Raw genomic sequence first — 18,298 nt, 5'->3', positions numbered from 1 at the left:
AGTAGGTACGCGTATAACCTTGAAAGGTACCTAAGTAGGTACTCGTTGCGCCCGTCTTGTGAAAGCATCGTTGGTGATGCTCCTCACAGACGTCCATCACCGCCAGTTCAAACATTGCCGGCTTCTCGTCCAACCAGAGTGGTTGCAGGCCAAACCTGCATTTCAAGCTAGCCATGCACGACCATCAAGATTGAACGCATGACACCCCATCAGCCGTCAAGGGTCAAGACTCTGCATGGTGCAAGGTGGTGGGCGGCCACATGCCTCGTCTCCCAAGTTCATTGGGTCCGATCTTGTATCTTGTCTGTCTTGAGTAAGTACTTTACATACTCGGGTTATCGACGCGCTGCGGCTGCGAGCCTCGCGGTACAGCGACGTGATACGGCTCCGGCACTACATATCGGATTTGCCGCCATTTGCGGGTCGCGATGTCGGATTCATCATGTGACGTGGTGTCGGGCTCGGCACGTACGGGGGAGGCTACAGTACAGTTTGACGGTGGTGTGCGCAACGAGTCACGACACGATTCAAACATGCGGTCTGCGTCTCCATGGTGGAAGCCAACACCACACGGCGGGCACCTCATAAGTTATAACAATAGCCGTGTGCGTTTATGTGCCAGTCCAAACACCCAGTCTGCTCCTATTCGTGAGTACCCACCAAGGTTCTTAGGTTAGGTTTAGTACAGGTACGTTCTAGGTGCAAAGACGACAGAGGAAACCACGTTCTCAACATTGCCCCGAGTGCAGATCATAATTTCATGTTGACTCGGTGATCAAAGACGCTGCTGCTTAACAAGCGTCTTCGCCACTCAGCCAATCCCCGCTTGAGGTGAGGAAGCACCACTGGTGGTTGGATTGCATTTTGCTTTTGCATGAAAGACTTGCGGCTTACGACTCAAGCTGCCGCTCTTGCGTCAAGCGCGTTGGAATGACCCTGCTCCTTGATTCGATACAGGTGCTCCGCACGTACGGAGTACGGTGCATCGACCCTAGATGCACCTAGGTGCGTATCTAGTACACCCAGCTTGGCTTGGTTGGCTGCGGGCGACAGACATGTGGCTGGAGCTATTCTGGGAAAGAACAAGGAAGCTCGCGCCACAGGAGGTGGCACGGGTCCACCGTCTCAAGGGCAGAACTTGGAAGGGCAACTCGACATCGTGCGCCCTTTGCGAGAGAACAATACTATTGTCTACTAGACATGATATTGGTATGCACAGTTGATTCTAGGCCGGCACTTATATTACGGAAGCGTTCATGTTGTCGGCAATGCGAGGAGAGCGGGACTGGGGTTCTTTTTCATGAGAGTGCAAGCTACCTCCAAGTACGTACCTGGATAGACCACGTTGAAGAAAAGATCGACTCAGCAGCACGGAGACGCAACGTCGCAAAACTGTGCTGGAGACGCGTGCCGTCATGACTCATCTCGAGCACTTGGACGCATATTTATAATACATACTGCAGTTATTCCCGTCACGAGAGTGAAAGTGGATAGGACTGTCTTCGAGGAAGCAAAACGACGCCAAAATCTATTACTTCAATCAAGTCAGCACCGAGCAAGTCAAGTTTGGCCAAAGTGCTTCTTCCTACGTAGCCTATTTTTTTTTATCCATCATAAAAATAAAAGGAAATACAGTAAACTATGTCTATAACGATTCTGTATCTTAGCGATATTCAGGCTTTTACGATAATTCACAGACAGTTATCTAAGGTTTTTCCAAGGTTTTTCCCTAGTAAATCGTTAATAGTTGCATTACTAATAATATTATTAACTTTTTGCTTAGTTACTATATATTTTAGTGTTTTATTGTTATTAAGCCTCTACTGTAAGCGCTAAATTTTGCTGCCTTTAATACGTTTTTCTTTCTTTAATATTACTATAATAACGCCTCTATTTATTATAATATTATAAATTTAACCTCTTTTATTATAATTTCTTAAGTTATATATAAGCAGATGCTAATTAGTTATTAAGAAAGGCAAATTATACAACAAAAGCATTACAAGAATCCCCTTTAGCAATAGGCATAGCTCTAGCAGTAGGCTTATAATAAATTTAATTAAAACTTCTCTTAATCTATAATATCTAAGTTAATTAGTATATAATATAATTATATTAACATTAAAAAGCCCTTAAATGCCTAAAAATGCTGTTAAGTAAAATATTTATTGCTTAAGTTAGCTCTCTTTAAATTAATAACTTAATTAAATAACCTTAGTTATATTATTACTAGTAAGATTATTACTAGTCTTGCAAGACAGCTTTAGGAGAAGATAGAAGACTTTAACAGCTTAGAGACCTCTTTATTCTCTTAAGAATAGGTTAACAGCTTTAAATTACGCTTTTATATTAAGAAACATAAGATTAACAGCAAAAGTAAGTCTGCTAATGCTTTTAATTCCTCTTAAGACCTTACTGCAATACAAGAGATAAAAAGACAGTACTTAGATAATAATACCTATAATACAGATAAGACTAAGCTCTTTTAGCGTGGAAATCCCTTATATATACTAGTAATAAGTCTATAAAAGAGGACTAAGCAAGATAAAGCTTATATTATAGTCTTACCTTATGCTAATGCGTCTAGAACCTATTAGCTTAATCTTTAGATTATTAGTAAGTCTAAAAACCTATAATATTTTAGTAAAAATAACAGCAAAATTGCTACCTTTCTAGTATACTATTAGAGCAACATAAAGAGCTAGATAAACTTTAATATATTCCTTAAATAGCTGCAATAGTTTAATTAATAAATAAGTAGCTATTGCATTCTTCTTCTATTAGATAACTTTAGCGCCTACTAATATACTATAAATAAAGCTATTCTTATAGATATTCTTGCTAATATAATAGTTGTTTTTCTTCTAGTAAATACAATAAGCTTATATTAACTAATAGACTAAGGAATTATTAATAATCTTAAGGTTTACTATTAAAAGCAGTAGCTATAGTTTATAGCTAAATTAGCTTTTTAGAACATTAACTTAATGCCTTAATTAACCTTATTAAAGGCTATTATATAGCTTATATATATATAGCATAATAGTGTAAAAAAAGATACTATTACTAATTGTTAGAGGAAGTTAAAGCTGCTTAGCAATTTTTATAGCTATAAGCACTAGCTAAAGAATTAGGATAAAAGCTGTTAGTCCCTTCTTGCTATAGTATATAATATTTGTATTTAAAGTGTTATAAATATTAGAAATATTATTAATAGCAACCTTAATAACCTTATTAAGCTCTTCTATAAGTGCATTAATAAGAGCTATAACGACTTAATTAATAATATTACAGCAAGGTTTTTATAGGTTTATTCTCTTAATTTTAAAGACGTTAATAAAGAACCTAAACTACTAGTAATTACTATACAAGAGGCATCTAAGGCAATTAACAAATTAATTCTCTTTAAAGAATAATATAAATCTATTAATTTTAAGCTTCTTTAATAGCTTTAACAGCATTAAAGGCAGATTTAGCACAATTAGCAGAAAGCTTGCAAGGCGGCAAAGAAACAATAATCTCTTAATATATACTTTACAACATTCTTAAGTGCAACTGCCTAGTAAATTTAATTAAAGGTACAAGCTCTATAATTATTGCATCTTAACAATAGTTGCTATATTACGATGAAAAAAGGCTCACAAAGGTTATCGTTATAGAGGTAGTTTACTGTAATAAGAAAAATCCTAGTGGTTAAGCTTAATTTCGCTTACGTTGCTTTAGTGCCCCATCCAGGAACAAATGATAGATCCTTAGTACGGAGTACTGTTATGTACTACTTCGTACTAGCAGTACTTTGTATCAGGGGCCAAAGAACTCGCTGTTGTTCTCAAAGAAACCAGCCCCTGACGATGCGATACAAATCTGGGCACCTTGGAAGTGAAGTGAAGCAACGCGCTTGCTTCCAATAAAGAAGCCCCCTGGACCACGCGCTCCGCTATCCGTGCTCAGGCAGGCCTGTAACTTGCCCGTACTATATGACTTATTAAGTACCTAGGTACTTGGTAAGTGGTTATAAGTACACCTCAGTGCCTGGGAACCACCGAAGCAGTTGTCGCCAGGTCTTCTTCGGCCCAATCACTTGCAGCAATGGGTCTGGTACCTTCGATGTCGCCATCAAGTATGACATGAAACCCAGGCCAGGCCCAGTCATTCAACATGCAATTCTCCAGTGTCGCGCGTGTGCGGCATTGTGATTTCTTCAGAAATACTTTGTCACCGTGCCTGGATGTCTGGAGTCTGGAGTCTGGACCTTTGGTTCATTGAGCCTTTGTGTGTTCATCCATTGTAATCTTATCAGGCGCATGTCGCGGTGGAGGCTGCCGGTACTTAGCTGCTCCCGCCGCCACCAAACCGCCAACACCACCAAACCAGACCCAGGCCCTCAAGTGCTGAAATGGGCTCTCGACTCCTCCCTGCTCGCCTCCCCAGCTTGCACATGCACCTTGATTTCTCCACCGCAACATTCGGGGCCCCTATATAGGCTATAGAGACCCGTCCTGCCGTTCCTTACCCCGTCACTCGTTTTCTGGTTGTCGACACTCACTTCTATCTCTCTTGCGTTCTTGTTTAGCAGTGCATGCCTCTTTCCTGTATTCCTTGAGACGTGTCAATCCGTCTAGGCCTTGTCAACCATCGGCGGGCGGTTCACGCCTTTTGCACAAATCAAGCCCTGGCTGCTGTCGAGGCCATATCCAAACCCCTCGATGAAACAACAAACCTCCACGGCGTCTCCTCAAGGATTCTATCTGCTCCCATTCTAGGTCGCGAGTCGCTCAACACCACGGACGCGGACACCTGACGCCCACTTTGTGGAGGAAGCTGGGCTGCCAATCGATACGCTTTTGTGGCGCAGATCCCGTCTACCGATACGTTGGATTGGCTGCATCTGTCTACGTCCAACACCATGTTGCACTCCAATCCCGAGGAGCCCCCAAGCTCAACGGCCGAGACACAGATAGTCGCTTCAGAGGCGAAACTAGAGCAGCGTGCCTCTTCTCCCCCAAACGCTAATGAAAGCACCTCGACAGCCGCTGGCTTGAAGGAGCAAGCGGAAGAGTCTGAGGAGGAAGAATGGTGGCCGCGCATCAAAATGGAGCTCAAAGACCCCAATCAGACTGCAAACTCTGAAGAGACGGATGAAGGAGCCGAGACTGGAGAGATGGGAGCCGAGACTCCCAAGATGGCGCACGACTCAATGGTCACCGTCAGGCTCTCCGAGCCGCCGTCCCTGAGTCTCGATACTGGAGTTACACCTGGTGCCGGCCCGCTGACACCTACCTCGCCTATTGCGGAAGAGACCTCGACAGAAGCTGACAGCCTCAAAAAGGCCAGAGACACAGAAACTCGTGACAGCCTCCGGAGAATATCTAGAGTCTCGGCACCTGTGATCTCACCAACCGACACTGGTCGTACCCTCCAAGACGAACTCGGCCTGGGTAGTGTGGACGGCAACGAGACTGACTCGTCCGAAGATAACGAAGAGGTGAACTGGGCACAGCTTCAAAAGACCGAAGACGAGCAAACAAAGGATGAGGAAACGGACAATGTATGCCCTAACACGACAACCCTCCTCCAGAGTAATTTGTCACGTCAAACCATGCTAACAGCGAGTCAGTCGACTGCTCTTCTCCTGGCACGTCTGGAACAGGAAAATGCAAAGCTGGCTACGAACCCGAAGAGTGTCAAAGTTCAGACTGTGGAAAAGCTTTCGTCAACCAAACCGCGGCCGCCGTCCATGGCTCAACTGAAAAAGATGGTCAGCGGTCCAACACCTGCGGCCCTTCGATATTCCATGCTACCGCCTCCCCCAATGACTGATTTGGAATTCTATGCGGCTCTTGTCAAAGATTATCAGCAAACCGCAGCTCGTCTGCCCACTCTTTTGTCCAACAAAATTCGCAAGGGCATCCCACCTCCGTTGAGAGGCGTCGTGTGGCAAAGCATGTCGGGTGCTCGTGACTCACTTCTTGAGGAACAATACGAGCGTTTCTGTGGCGAAACTAGCCCATACGAGCTCATCATTGGCAAAGACCTCGGACGAAGTTTCCCCGGAGTCGACTTGTTCCGTGATCCCGATGGGGATGGGCAACTGATGTTGGGCAGAGTACTGAAATCCTTCAGTTTGTATGATACAAAGATAGGTTATTGCCAGGGGTTGGCATTCCTCGTTGGGCCTCTGTTAATGCATATGCCCGACAAACAGGCGTTTTGCGTACTTGTTCGGTAAGCCATGTATCTCATCATATGATGCTTGAAACCAAATCACAGATGGTACTGACTGCTATACCCTAGGCTCATGGAGAAATACGATCTACGGGATTGTTTTCTGCCTGACTTGTCCGGATTGCACGTTCGGATATATCAGTTCCGCGAACTCCTCCGACAGAACTTGCCTGCCTTGGCTGATCATCTCGACAAACTCCAGGTAGAGCCAGCCTATGTCTCCCAGTGGTTCCTCAGCTTCTTTGCCGTGACGTGCCCTCTGCCAATGCTTTTCCGGATCTACGATGTCATTTTTGCTGAGGGGGCCTCTGAGACTTTGATGCGTGTCGCACTATCGCTCATGAGAAAGAATGAAACGCGCCTCATGGTGTGTACAGAACTGGAAGATGTAATGCAGCTTCTTCTCTCTCGAGGATTGTGGGACTGCTACCACTACAACGCGGATGAGTTTGTACAGGATTTTGCCAGCTTAAGCGGCGCCGTCACTAGAGAGAGGCTATCACAGCTGGCGCAAGCATACCGGGAGTCCCTAATTGCAACAGCCAACTTTGCACGAATGTCCGACATCACTACTGCTGCCAGCCGTTTTCTTGGTCGTATTTGGGCTGCATCGAGCAAGAATGGCAGCTTAACCCCTGTTTCGACGGCCGGTCCTGTTCGACCGCTGAGTATGCTCCGCCGCAGCACGTCCAAGCAAAGCATAGCTTCGACTCTGAATTCCATGGAAGCAAGCTCTGCAAGTGTTGTGAGCACACCCTCGACGGCTGCATCTACAATATCCCGAGATTCTGCGAATGGCGAAGACCAAGCATCAAGCCGGGAATCGACCCCAGTCGGACCGAAAACGACGACAAATACCAAAACTACGGAGGAGAGATATTTGCACAGTCAAATTGAGGATTTGTTGACAGCTCTAAGCGAACTCCAAAGGAACCATACACTTCTTTCTCATCAGCTGCAGTCCGAGCGGGAAGAGCGAGACGAGGACAAAAAGACCGTTCAGTCACTACTAGATGGCTTGCGTAAAAGGGTAGTCAGTCATGAGGAGGCCAAAGGTCAAGAGGAGATGCCGTCATCAGGGGCTGAGCAAGGAGCGCCACCCATGGAAACGGAAGAAGATGACGCGACACCCACGATGGAGGATCCGGCGGTGGAGGTAAAATCCGCAAGGGGGGACGATGATGGCGGAAACACACCATCAACGGAAGACTTGTCTGAACTTTTGAAAAGAGTCGAGAGTCGATTTGCAATGGATAACAAGAAGCATCGATCGTCGGTGCTTCAATCCAAGTCCCAGCTTCGCGAAGAGCTTCTCGACACCAGGAGCCAACTTGCCAGTGCCGTGGCACACTCTCAAGAGCTCAGTCGCCGAATACATGAAATGGATCAGGAGCTCTCCGCTATGAGGGAGCAGCTTCGCGAAAGACATGGACATGTGAGGACGCTGCATCAGGACAGACAGCGACTAGAAAAGCAGATTCACGGCATGAGGGCGAGGATTTCGAGCAGCTCTGCATCAGAGCCCAATCATCGAGATGCCGCCGACGCGGACTGGGTGGCCAAGGGCAAGAATGGTGGCTTAAGGGAGTTCAAGCTTGGCCGAAGCAAATCTACGCCGCAGGCCCCCGGGTATAGTAGGAGGATGTCATCTCTGCCTCTGAATCCCGAGTCCGTACTCGGTGCTGGTTCAGGAACTGTGACGCCGCCAAATGAACATGAGGCATTACTTCTTGAACTCGTCCAAGCCAAGACAGCCGAGGCGACAGCGAAGCAGGAAGCCGAAGAGGCTAAGCAGAAACTAGAGGCTCTCCGAAAAGCACACATTTCGCCACTGTCAGAGTCGCAAGCTTCGGTATCGGGCTCGACACCTCTTGGGGTGTTTGGTCGACTCACAGGACAGGCAACGACGCCGCCTACCGAAAACAACTTCAAACCAACAGCAACCACTGGTGGTACGTCCCCCAACACCGGAGGATTTTGGGGGTGGAGAAGATGACAAGAAGACGATGACGCACACGGCAAAGCGATAGGTGGGAATGACTCTTCCCAGCCGTCCTGTTGAAAAATCAAAATTTCGGAACACGATGCATGGAAAAGCAAAGTGCTTTTACGATGGCGCATTGTTTTTTTACATAATAACTGAGATGGCGAGCTTGCTTCAGTACATACATGCGTCGGGGCAAAGGGAGGTAAATTTTATCAGCAGGCGGGAGTGTTGAAGGTATTATACCCCCGGATGAAAGAAGTCGCGGAGGAGTGAGTAGAACATGTCCATAGAGTGATGATGTATGTAGCAGATGGAGGTTTATAAATTAAACAGTCTTGACAGGTGCCATGGGCGTACATGTGCGAGCAGACGTCATGGGCTTCGCATGGTGTTTCGTACCTGACAACAAGACTCTCTCTCGTTTGATAGTCGGGTGTGCCGGATATTGGCAGCACAGCAGGAGCAGTTGAGCGTTTCCACGGTGAGTGCATTGTTTGAAATCTTGACAGAGCGTCGGTTGATCTGGCCGAGTCGGCGCCGCCGAGGCTCTCCGAAGACGCACTGCACGTGCGGGCGGGCGCCTGGCATGGAAACAAGGCAAGCCGGCGCAAGTGCGTACGTACCACGCACCATCATCATCATCATCATATGACGGAGGAGAGCGCGCTGGGTGACGCAATCCCGTGCCTTGCCCTGGCCCTGTCTGGCGCGAGGCTCGAGCCACGGCAGCTGAGGCGTCGCAGGGCGATTAGGTAACCGATCAATGATGTATGATGCGTTGCTGTGGTCCAGACGACAATTGGACAGCTGGCCGTCAAGTGTTATCAGTGAGCCCATATTCGAGCTGGCGTCGTCACTGGTCGGCGAGCTCAAAGCTCCACTGCTTGTCTCGCTTTCCTGGTCGGTGGAGGCGGGGCTTGCGTCGGTTTTTGGCACATGTTTTTTGGCCTCAGCACGTTTTATGACGGGGTACTTTTGGCCAGGTACGCAGAAACTTGTTAATCAGAGGTAGTTACTTGCCAGAGCCTGGCACCTGCCACCTGGCAACTCACCTGGCACCTGGCACCTCTCTGGTGCTTGCCATCCCGGGCTTCCGTCCGCGTCTTCACTCGTCTACTCCTCCTCCATCCTTCCTCGTACTTGCTTCTCCGATCCTCTCCTTCCTCCCTTCTTCCTCCCTTCCTTCCTCAACCCGTCTCCTTCGTCCCTCCTCTTACCCCTCAAATCACGACGCAGATCAGACATCTGAACCTGTCGCCTGCTTGCGAGCTGCAAGCTTCGAGACTCGTCCCAAGGTATGAATACACCATAACTTCTTATCGCCTCCAACCTCCCGAGACATCTTGTTTGCTTTCCCCCTCCAAATAATCGCCCCCCTGCGTGACGTTGCTCTCGCCATCGCTCTCCACCTAACGAGTCCCGACCCTCGACCCTGGCCCGTTCAGTGAATTAGCCTTGCTGATAAAGGAGCTCTAGAGCTGTCCTGCTTAGATTTTTCGGCCCTGTTGGCCCACTTGCCCCTAGGAACAGAAACTATTCCAATCCAATTCGCAGCCCGAACCCGGCGCACTTCCGAAGAAGGAGGAAGAAAAAAAAAGAAAGAAAGAAAATCCCACAGCACGACATCGGAACAATTGCTCTAGTCGCATTCTATTCCCATATTCACAATGACTGACATCGCGCCCAACGGTGGCTCTCTTTTGGAGACCACCAAGAACAGTACGGTACGTCCGTAATCGCCCTCTGATCGTCCGTCCGCGTTGCTGTCGAGACCGCTGACCAGAAGCTACAGTTACTTGACATGTGGCCATGTGCTCATCCTCTCCGTCCTCCGGAAACGCGAAGTAAACCTGACTCAAATCTCTTAGGTGCTACTGCCGCTTACGACTCTGTGGCAAATGGTGAGTACCTTCGACGCCAAAGAAACGGCCTCTACACGATGTCTTCTTGCGTGTCTGCGCGCTAACCCGTCGCTCCCTGCTTGTCCAGGTCCCATTGCTCGGAATGTCAAAGACCAGAACGCAAAGACTCAGGCTGAGTTTTCCAACCTTGCCGCCTCTCGCAAGACACCCAGCACACCAGCTGCCACTGGCCAGCCTCTCACACATTATCACTCACTCTTCTCGGAGCTTCTGTCATGGAAGAACCCTCGTAGGTCTTGCTCCTTCCTGTCCTTTGACGTGAAAGCTTGGTGAATACCATCATCACTGCCGGTGACAATCGCCTAATTTTCTGCTATAGGTGCCTCAGCCATCGCGTACGCTTCGATTGTCTCCTTCATCTTCGTCGTTAGGTACCTTGATGTGATCCGCTGGGGCTTCAAGCTGTCTTTCATGGCTCTTGCCATTACCGTCGCCGCTGAGGTTACTGGTAAGGTCGTCCTCAGTCACGGCCTGGCTACCCAGATGCGACCCCGTCATTATTGGACCGTGTCACGGTCTACCATCGATAGCATGATTGCCGACTTCCATGAACTGGTCAACTTTTTTGTTATTGAGGCTCAGAGAATCCTCTTCGTGGAGAACGTCGGTGCCTCTGTTGCTGTAAGTCGTGCTTTTGCCTCGTAGCCATTCGCCCATCAGTAGCGTTAACAGTGTCAAACGTTAGGCAGGTATCGCGGCCTTCGTTTCCTACCATCTCATCAAGCTTGTGCCATACTGGGGGCTCGCCGTCATTGCCACAACTGTTGCCTTCTTTGTGCCTCTGGTCTACACATGCAATCAGGAGCTGATCGATCAGCACATCAAGACCGCTTCCGATGCTATTAGCGCCCAGACTGCCCAGGTCCGAAGCGTTGCCCAGAAGCAGGCCGACCAACTCACCACCATGGGAAAGCAGTATGCCGGAGACTACACTGGCAAGGTGCAGGAGATGCTCCGGAGTCGTGGCGCAGCTGCTCCGTCGGGTCCCCCTAAGCAGCCTGCGCCCGTTGCTCGTATGAAGAAGCCCGACTTCCCTAATCCCCCTACCGAAGAGCCCCAATCAACAAAGACCGCCGAGCCTGAGGGCAAAATCCCCGAGAAACCTGTCATTCCTGAGACAGAGCCTTTGATCGCTTCCTAGGTGGCTCACCATGACAAATTCCACGTGTACACGAAATAAGGGAATAAGGCATAGCTGGACTAGGCGATGATGCTTTTGATCTGCTTTTCTAACGAGGCGTATGTCTTTTTCTTCATCAACGGGCCGGACAAGCTTGGAACTATGGGAGCTGCATTGGGTCTACCTGGAACATTCGTTATTCTGCCTTGAAAAGATGTCGCAAACGACTGGACCGCCGAAATTGAGAAAATATTAACAGGAGCAAAAGGAGATGTCGCGGCATTTGAAAGAAATGCTCCTCTGTGAAACAGAGAAGAGACGATGACGGCTGTGATGGAGATTGTAGGACGAGTTCTGTATGGAGAGGTGGGTATTATGCAACCCACGTAGTTCACCTTTTAATGGATGTGGTTACGATTTGTTCCCGTCTCACTTCTCTCTCTGAAAGGGAGGACAAGGGCTTTTTACACCGGCCTGGGATCCACTCATCGGATTGGTGTAATAGCCTCAAGGCAGCTGGCTTTTGGCTCTCGTATCGCTTCTGTCCCAGCACCAGACAAATTTCAGTCTCATGATTCAGGCTGTGAGGATCTGCCGTATACGAAAGGTGAAGCAGATAGTCATGACTGCTACTTCGCTCCCTTGGCGGATCTGAACGGTCCAAGTAGCCTCCCCAAGGCTACGGCGCAAATGGAAAGTTGGGCGAACGAGGCTATCAGTCTAAGCTGTGATTGATATTTACGCCGTCCCAAAACACCATGCACTGTTTACAAGGTAGCCCAACTCGAATCGTTTCATAGCCCCATCTTGTACTTTGAAGTGATTTTTTTTCTTTTTCATTATTCACCTCCGCCTCTTACCACCACCACCACCATCCTCTGCGCCTCTCTTTCGCCCATTCTTCCGCCAGAATTCCTTGGTCTCCCTCTTCTCTCTGGCCTCCTTCTTCTCCTCGTTGTCGGCAAGCTTCTTCTTGAAGGCCGCGTGGTTCTCTGCCTTTTTGGCACGTCTCTTGGCAGCGGCGTCGTTTCTGACAGTGAGAAGCTGCTGCATGACGGCGCGGGCCTTCTTCTCCTCCGAGTTGCTGGGCAGCACGACGGCTCGTTTCTGCATGTACGTTTCTCGCCCCTGCTTCTTGATGGTTGTGATCTGCGACTTGTACGGCAGGTCGGCGGCCAGGGCGCGAGGCACCCTCAGGGGGTTAAAGTGGCGGGTCTCACGCTCGACCTTGCGGTACTGGCTGTTCTTCAGCTGCGGCGTGGCCAGGCCCTCGTCGCGGCGGACCTGGCCGGTGAGACGCATGGGCTGCCAGCCGACGAGGTTGGTGGCCGGGTTGTAGAAGCGGTGCGGCTTGATGGGGTACCACGCGCGGAGGAAGACGATGTCGCTGAGGAGGATCTTGTCCTCGAAGGTGGCTCGGAAGTGGCCCTCGGGCTTGGACAGGGCACGCTTGATCTGGCCGCGGACGCCGGAGACGGTCCTGACGGACGCGCCTTCGAACTTGGCGATTTCGAGGGACGAGTTGAACATGTCCTTGATGAAGGCGGTGTTTTTGAAGATCTTGTAGGGGACGCCGGTGAGCTTGAGCTTCTTGACGATCTCGGTGGACTCGTCCACGCTGAGGACTGTGCCGGTGGCGGCGATGCGGAATCCCGCGCCGGCGGGGGAGAAGGAGTTGAAGCAGACGAAGCCCGTGCTGGGTGCAATCAGCGGCGCGTACACGGTGCCGAAGCAGTGCATATGCTCCGGGGTGTACTTGAGCATGCGGTTGCGGGTCCTCGAGTCGGTGGTGCTGTAGATGGGCATCGTCTGGAAGCGTCTCCAGCCGAGGGAGAAGATGAGCGGGTCGTTGGTCTTGAGGATCTTCTTGTGCCACCGGTGCCGCTTGATGCGGACTTGCACGAAGCCCCATCGGTCCTCGGTTGCCGTGAGGCCGCCCACCACGATGGGCACGCGGGCGTCGAACTTGGTCACGAATTCGGCGGGCACCCTCTCCAGCACAATCTTGGCGTACTTGCCGGCGCGGTAGCCCTCGACGGCTGCGCGCTGTCGCTCGTCAAGCGTCTCAAACTCCTCCTTGTTGATGTCGAGCTGCTTCTGGATCATGGCCTTTTGAGCATCGTACCAGTCGTCTTCGCCGTACTCTTGAACGTCACCGCCTTCTCTGCGGGCGTTGGCCTTGTCGTTGAGGAAACCTTCTCTGTCCTCCTCCTCAAAACGCTGCCTGAGCTCTTCTTTACGCTTGGCGTTCCTTTGGCGCTCGGCGGCGATGTCCTCGGCTGTCTCTGGTCCCTTTTCGGCGGGCCGTGCTTCCAGATCCTCGAAGACGCCGTCGCCTTCGTCATCGTCGTCCCCGAAGCCATCAAAGTCACCGTCGTCTCCGTCAACGTCGCCCTCTTCCTCGTCGTCGTCTCCTCCAAGGCCAGAGGTGGTAAATCTCCTACGCAGGGCCTCGATATTGTCTCGCTCCGCCCACTTGGCCGCCAGATCGTCGTAGTCGTACTCTGGTATTAAGCGGTCTTCGGTCGAGTCTTCCTTCTCCTGCGACGTCTTCTTGAAGAAATCGTCATCGTCTGAATCCTCGATGTTCTCCTCTTCGGCCTCATCGTCTTCGCCTCTCCATCGCTTCAGAGCCTCCTCGGGGGTCATTGAATCATCGTAAATGTATCTTGCCAAATCGCCGGTATGGTACGTCCGTCTCTTTCCGTGCATCTTGCGAGCCCGATCTGCCAGGCCGTCCTTCCAACGAATGCCGGCGGCTTCTTCACCAGAGTCAAACTCCTCATCCTCGTCCATGTCCGCGTCCATGTCGTCTCCAGATATGGACCCCAGATCTGAGTCGCTGTCGGCGAACGCAACGTCATCCTCTCCATTGGACTTTTCAACATTTTTGCGGAACATTTTGCCCACTTTGCCCTCGTGGAACTCGGCCTCGGCCTCAGAGCCCTCGTCATCGCTCCCGCTGACGAAGCCCTCGTCTTCTTCCTCACTGTCGTCGCCGTCCATGCCTTCATCCTCGACGTCGGACTCATTTCTTTCGGCAATCCTCGCTTGACGTTGCGTTTTGCGGCCGGTGTCTTCTTCCTCGGTCACCTCGTTCAGTTTCTCACCGCCAGAGAACAACTGGACGCCATGTTCCATCTGACCCAACAAACGTCGCTCCGCCTGAAGACCGACAATCATCTCCTCACCCTCGCCCCTTTCAACGCCTTCTGCATCCTTGTCGAAACTGAAGCCCTTTTCCCTGGTGATCCAGATGGCATCGCCATCAATCTTCAGGCCACTTCGATCCGACATGGGAGCATGCAGTTTCTTCTCCTTCTCGTCCAGCCGCCGTCGACCAGTTTTCCCCGTTATCTTAGCCAGCGCTTGTTCCATGAAGGGCGTCGGGCAGGGGTCCGGGAGGACTTCCATGTTGGCAACCGTAAAGTCTCCAAGCCCAGCAACGTGTACTCGTTGTCCCTGTGCCGCAAAGTTGGTTCCTCGCAAATACCCAGACAGAACAATGGAACGGTCGCAGTTGGGATCTTGCTCGATCTTGGTCGGATGCGTTATGTCGCGGAAGCTATCCACAACGGCGTAGGGGTGGTTGTTGCGCCACACAAGAGGCCGAGGGTTCTTCATGACGGACACGAAGCGTGACAGGTTGTGAATCTCGCGATCGGGATATCGGCCGTTGATCACGCCAGACAGATAGAAGAGGTGGGCGCCTTGGTACAGCTCGGTCCAAAGTCGGCGTTTCAACCTCTTCTTGGCGTCTTTCAGGGCCTGTGGCTTGCGGAAAAGATCCAGATGGGTGAGGATGCCAAAGACATTTCCGGGCATGCCCGTGGCGGCAAGCACATTGAGGAACTCCATCGTCTCCATTTCAAACCCATAATTGCCGTCAATCATGAGCAGGACAATGTCTGCCACTTTTGCGACGTCGACCATGGCTTCCATCTGGTTGGGGCATTCGACGAAGGTCAACCTTTGTTTTTTTGAGGTGACGACGGTTATTGGTCCCTGGGGGTCTGACAAGGTCTCCTTTGTGTAGCGGCGAACCATTGACTTTAGAAGTGTAGTCTTGCCGACGCCAGGCGGGCCGACGATGGCCACGAGACGAGGCGGCGCTTCATCGGGAAGCCGGTCGACGAGCGGCACATGAAGGCGCTTTTCTCTTATCTGCACGAAGTGTCAAGTGTCAGGGGAGGGGGAGACGAGTAGAATGCTTGACGGGGCGCGAGACAAGCGTACATCCTGGGATCTGGCTGCACTTCGCTGCAGTTTTCCTGGGTTGGAGAAGGCGAAGGCTTTGGGGTTATGGTCTGCGCCTCGGTCAGTATCTAGTCCGGTTCCAATCGCTGCAGATGTCAGGACTGGAGAAAGCAACAGCCTCACCTCCCGAGTGTTTCTTCTTCTCCTTGGACTTGCGATGCGGCTTGTGCACTTGTTGCTCCATGGTTGCCATGGTGTCGTGCTCGACTCCCAAAATTTTCGGTCAGTCTGAATATTATGGCTTATCGATACGCTTGTCGCGAAACAGCGGGTGGGGAGCTGGTTGATTGGTTGGCGGGCGACCCAGCCCCACTAGACCTCGTCCACTCCACCGACCAGGCCTACCCGGGAGTGAGCCGACCTTATGCTTTTAACTTGGGTACCTAATCTGTCTCGATAACTCCTGTGCAGCACCAGGGACAGTTGAGATTGGACTGCTTTGATTACCCTCTCTCATGGGTCTGCTAAATGATGGATGTGGTAGTTTGTGTATATCTAAAGCAGCCGCCACTTTGTCATAGTCGTCCGTCCGACTCCAACTCGCAGCGAGCATCCAATGGCGAGGGGCAGGAAGGATGGGACGGATGAGTTTACACCGACTTACATTGTGTTTTGTACCGTCAACGTGAAGACGATGCGCCTGGCTCTGGGCCGAATCGGACATGACACTCCGTAGTAGACATTTACGTAAGTGCAGGCAGCCTTCCTTGGTTCACGGGAGCCCAGGGCGCGTCTGCGGAAACCTTGGCGTCATGACTGGGGCCGTTTTCCGGCATTTCACCCAAGGCCTTGCTCGTGATGTGTGTGCGAGGATATGTGAAGGAACTGCGCTGGAGTGGGATGAATAGTTGGGCCGCACGGCAGGGAGTCCGGGACGGGCAACAGTCCGATCTGTTTGGCTGAGCGGACGACGAGACACCTTGCAGGCCCACTTGCCGTGTTGACTGCGACTGTGACTGTGACTGCGACTGGGACGAGACTGGGCCTGTGACTGTGTTTTGACGGCGACGGCGATGGACATAACATGTTACCGAGACCGGCAGGGACGCGGGCCGCTCGATGGCCCAGCAGCAAAGCAGTGCTGCCACACGAGCGCGTGCCATCCCACGAAACAGACCTTTGAAGAGGGCACCAGACCGACTGCCCAGCAAAGAACACTCATCGAGGCTTGCACGGGGTGCTCGTCCCGTCCACCAAGGCAACGCTGAACCCGTGTCACGGAGCGGCGCAGCCCAAGCGGCCGTCTGGTCCGGAGCAAGTCCGGCGCTGGGCCCCACTTTGCTCCGGCCCCGCCACACAAAAAAAAAAATCAAATCATCCAGCACTCACACGCAGCCTCAAACAGGAAATATTTTCCTCAAGCAGGAAATATTTTCCTTGAGCAGGAAATATTTTCCTCCTCCCTTTCTCTTAGGCACCACCATTTGCCAAGTCGACTGCAACGCAACCGCCTGCATGCGCGGACCGAGGGGGAAAAACGGCCCGCGCGGCACGCAACCTCCTTGCCAGCGGCTGGCTTCGGCTGGCATCGCGCATCGATTATTGCCGCCGCCGTCGTCAGTGAGCAACGGCCGGGCAGCGGCTCCACTTATTGCAAGAAACTAAAAAAAGACGACGAAAAAATTCCTTGACCCGTCACAGGATGAGGGAGATGTCTCCTCCCACAAGACAAGACCGGCAGACGCACAGCAGGAACCGGCGCCCCCCAGCACGTGGGACGACAGATTTTTCCGTGCCCCCCCCCCAACGGCGTGAGTCACCCGCCGCCTCGTGGTCCCTTGCAGCTCGGATCGATCGAAGGAGCCTGTCTGCTTTTTCGGACACGCCCCCCTTCCCGGCGCGGCGCCATGGGTTGGCCGTGCCGTTTAGTATTATGTACGACAAGGGATGAAAGAAGCGGTCGTGCGTCCCGAGGCAGCAGCAGCAGCAGCGCTACTTCGTCTTCGAGCGTGCCATTGTGTGGTCATGGTCATACATACATACATACTGTGAGGTGAGGCCTCTTGTGTGCGGCTCTCCACCCACCAACAAGCAAAGCAGGCGAGACATCGCCAACAATTCAGCCAACCGGACTCAGACTGTACATGGTTCAGTTCTCCTCAGGCTTGGACGGCCACGTCATGTCATGTACAGCAATCCCCTCGGGTCATAAAGTACAAGTATCTGCCAGCCCTCCTCATCCACCACAAACCTCTCACTCACTCACTCACACGTATACACACACACACTCACAAGACAAGTTCCTACTCCAAAGTCCTTTCCAACGCCCCTTCTACTATCCGCAAACCACGGCACATCTGCATCCCCATCCCGCCGGCCAAAAATGAACGCCGCCACCATCCAAGCCCAGCAGGCCCTCAACGCCTACGGCCCCGTCTCATCCCCTCACATCTTCGACCGCGCCTCGTCCAAGAGAGTCTTTGCCGAAATGCTCGGATCCCGCCGCACTTCCTCCTCCTCCTCCTCCTCCCCCCGCCCGAGCGAGTCTCGCCGCCCCTCGGCCGCCATCTCAGTCGATGCCGCCCCCCAAAAGGACCGAAAGGACAAGAAAAAGGTCAAGCTGCCTACCGCCGCGCTGCCTCCTTTCCGATTCGTCAACTAAAGAAAGTCGTGTGAATGCGGCGTCTTGACACGCCTTCTCCCATCCCGTCTTTTCCTCCTTTTTCTATGTAGCGACCCGGCGGGACTAGTGATAACCAGGACCTCCGTCGCCCGTCCCCGTCAGGCACTGGGCGACACGACGACCTAATGATGCAGAATCATGAGGAGTCCCCGGGGGCGGGGGGG

The 18,298-nt window shown here is 51.5% G+C and overlaps 4 protein-coding genes across 4 annotated transcripts; 3 read left to right on the top strand and 1 right to left on the bottom strand.

Annotated features, from left to right (window-relative positions):
* Window positions 1-4,906: 4,906 nt before the first annotated feature.
* On the top strand, window positions 4,907-8,221 carry MAM_03940 (Rab-GAP/TBC domain protein; the record flags this gene model as incomplete). The annotated part of the gene is made up of 3 exons (XM_040822739.1): window positions 4,907-5,548; window positions 5,618-6,225; window positions 6,295-8,221. The coding sequence occupies 3 exons, from the start codon at window positions 4,907-4,909 to the stop codon at window positions 8,219-8,221; spliced, it is 3,177 nt and encodes a 1,058-aa protein (XP_040679245.1).
* A 1,658-nt stretch (window positions 8,222-9,879) lies between these two features.
* On the top strand, window positions 9,880-11,275 carry MAM_03939 (cell lysis protein-like protein; the record flags this gene model as incomplete). The annotated part of the gene is made up of 5 exons (XM_040822738.1): window positions 9,880-9,931; window positions 10,081-10,113; window positions 10,202-10,363; window positions 10,454-10,755; window positions 10,820-11,275. The coding sequence occupies 5 exons, from the start codon at window positions 9,880-9,882 to the stop codon at window positions 11,273-11,275; spliced, it is 1,005 nt and encodes a 334-aa protein (XP_040679244.1).
* An 822-nt stretch (window positions 11,276-12,097) lies between these two features.
* MAM_03938 (ribosome biogenesis protein (Bms1)) lies at window positions 12,098-15,704 on the bottom strand (the record flags this gene model as incomplete). Its single annotated transcript, XM_040822737.1, has 3 exons — window positions 12,098-15,418; window positions 15,491-15,561; window positions 15,635-15,704. 3 exons carry the CDS (start codon window positions 15,702-15,704, stop codon window positions 12,098-12,100), a joined length of 3,462 nt encoding a protein of 1,153 aa, XP_040679243.1.
* Window positions 15,705-17,834: 2,130 nt separating this feature from the next.
* On the top strand, window positions 17,835-18,113 carry MAM_03937 (uncharacterized protein; the record flags this gene model as incomplete). Its single annotated transcript, XM_040822736.1, has 1 exon — window positions 17,835-18,113. One exon carries the CDS (start codon window positions 17,835-17,837, stop codon window positions 18,111-18,113), a length of 279 nt encoding a protein of 92 aa, XP_040679242.1.
* Between the last annotated feature and the right edge of the window lie 185 nt (window positions 18,114-18,298).

This window comes from Metarhizium album, assembly GCF_000804445.1.
Source record: "Metarhizium album ARSEF 1941 chromosome Unknown scaffold_8, whole genome shotgun sequence".
Taxonomy (NCBI): Eukaryota; Fungi; Ascomycota; class Sordariomycetes; order Hypocreales; family Clavicipitaceae; genus Metarhizium; species Metarhizium album.
Note: the sequence above shows the minus strand (reverse complement) of the source record. Positions and strands in the feature narration are given on the sequence as shown.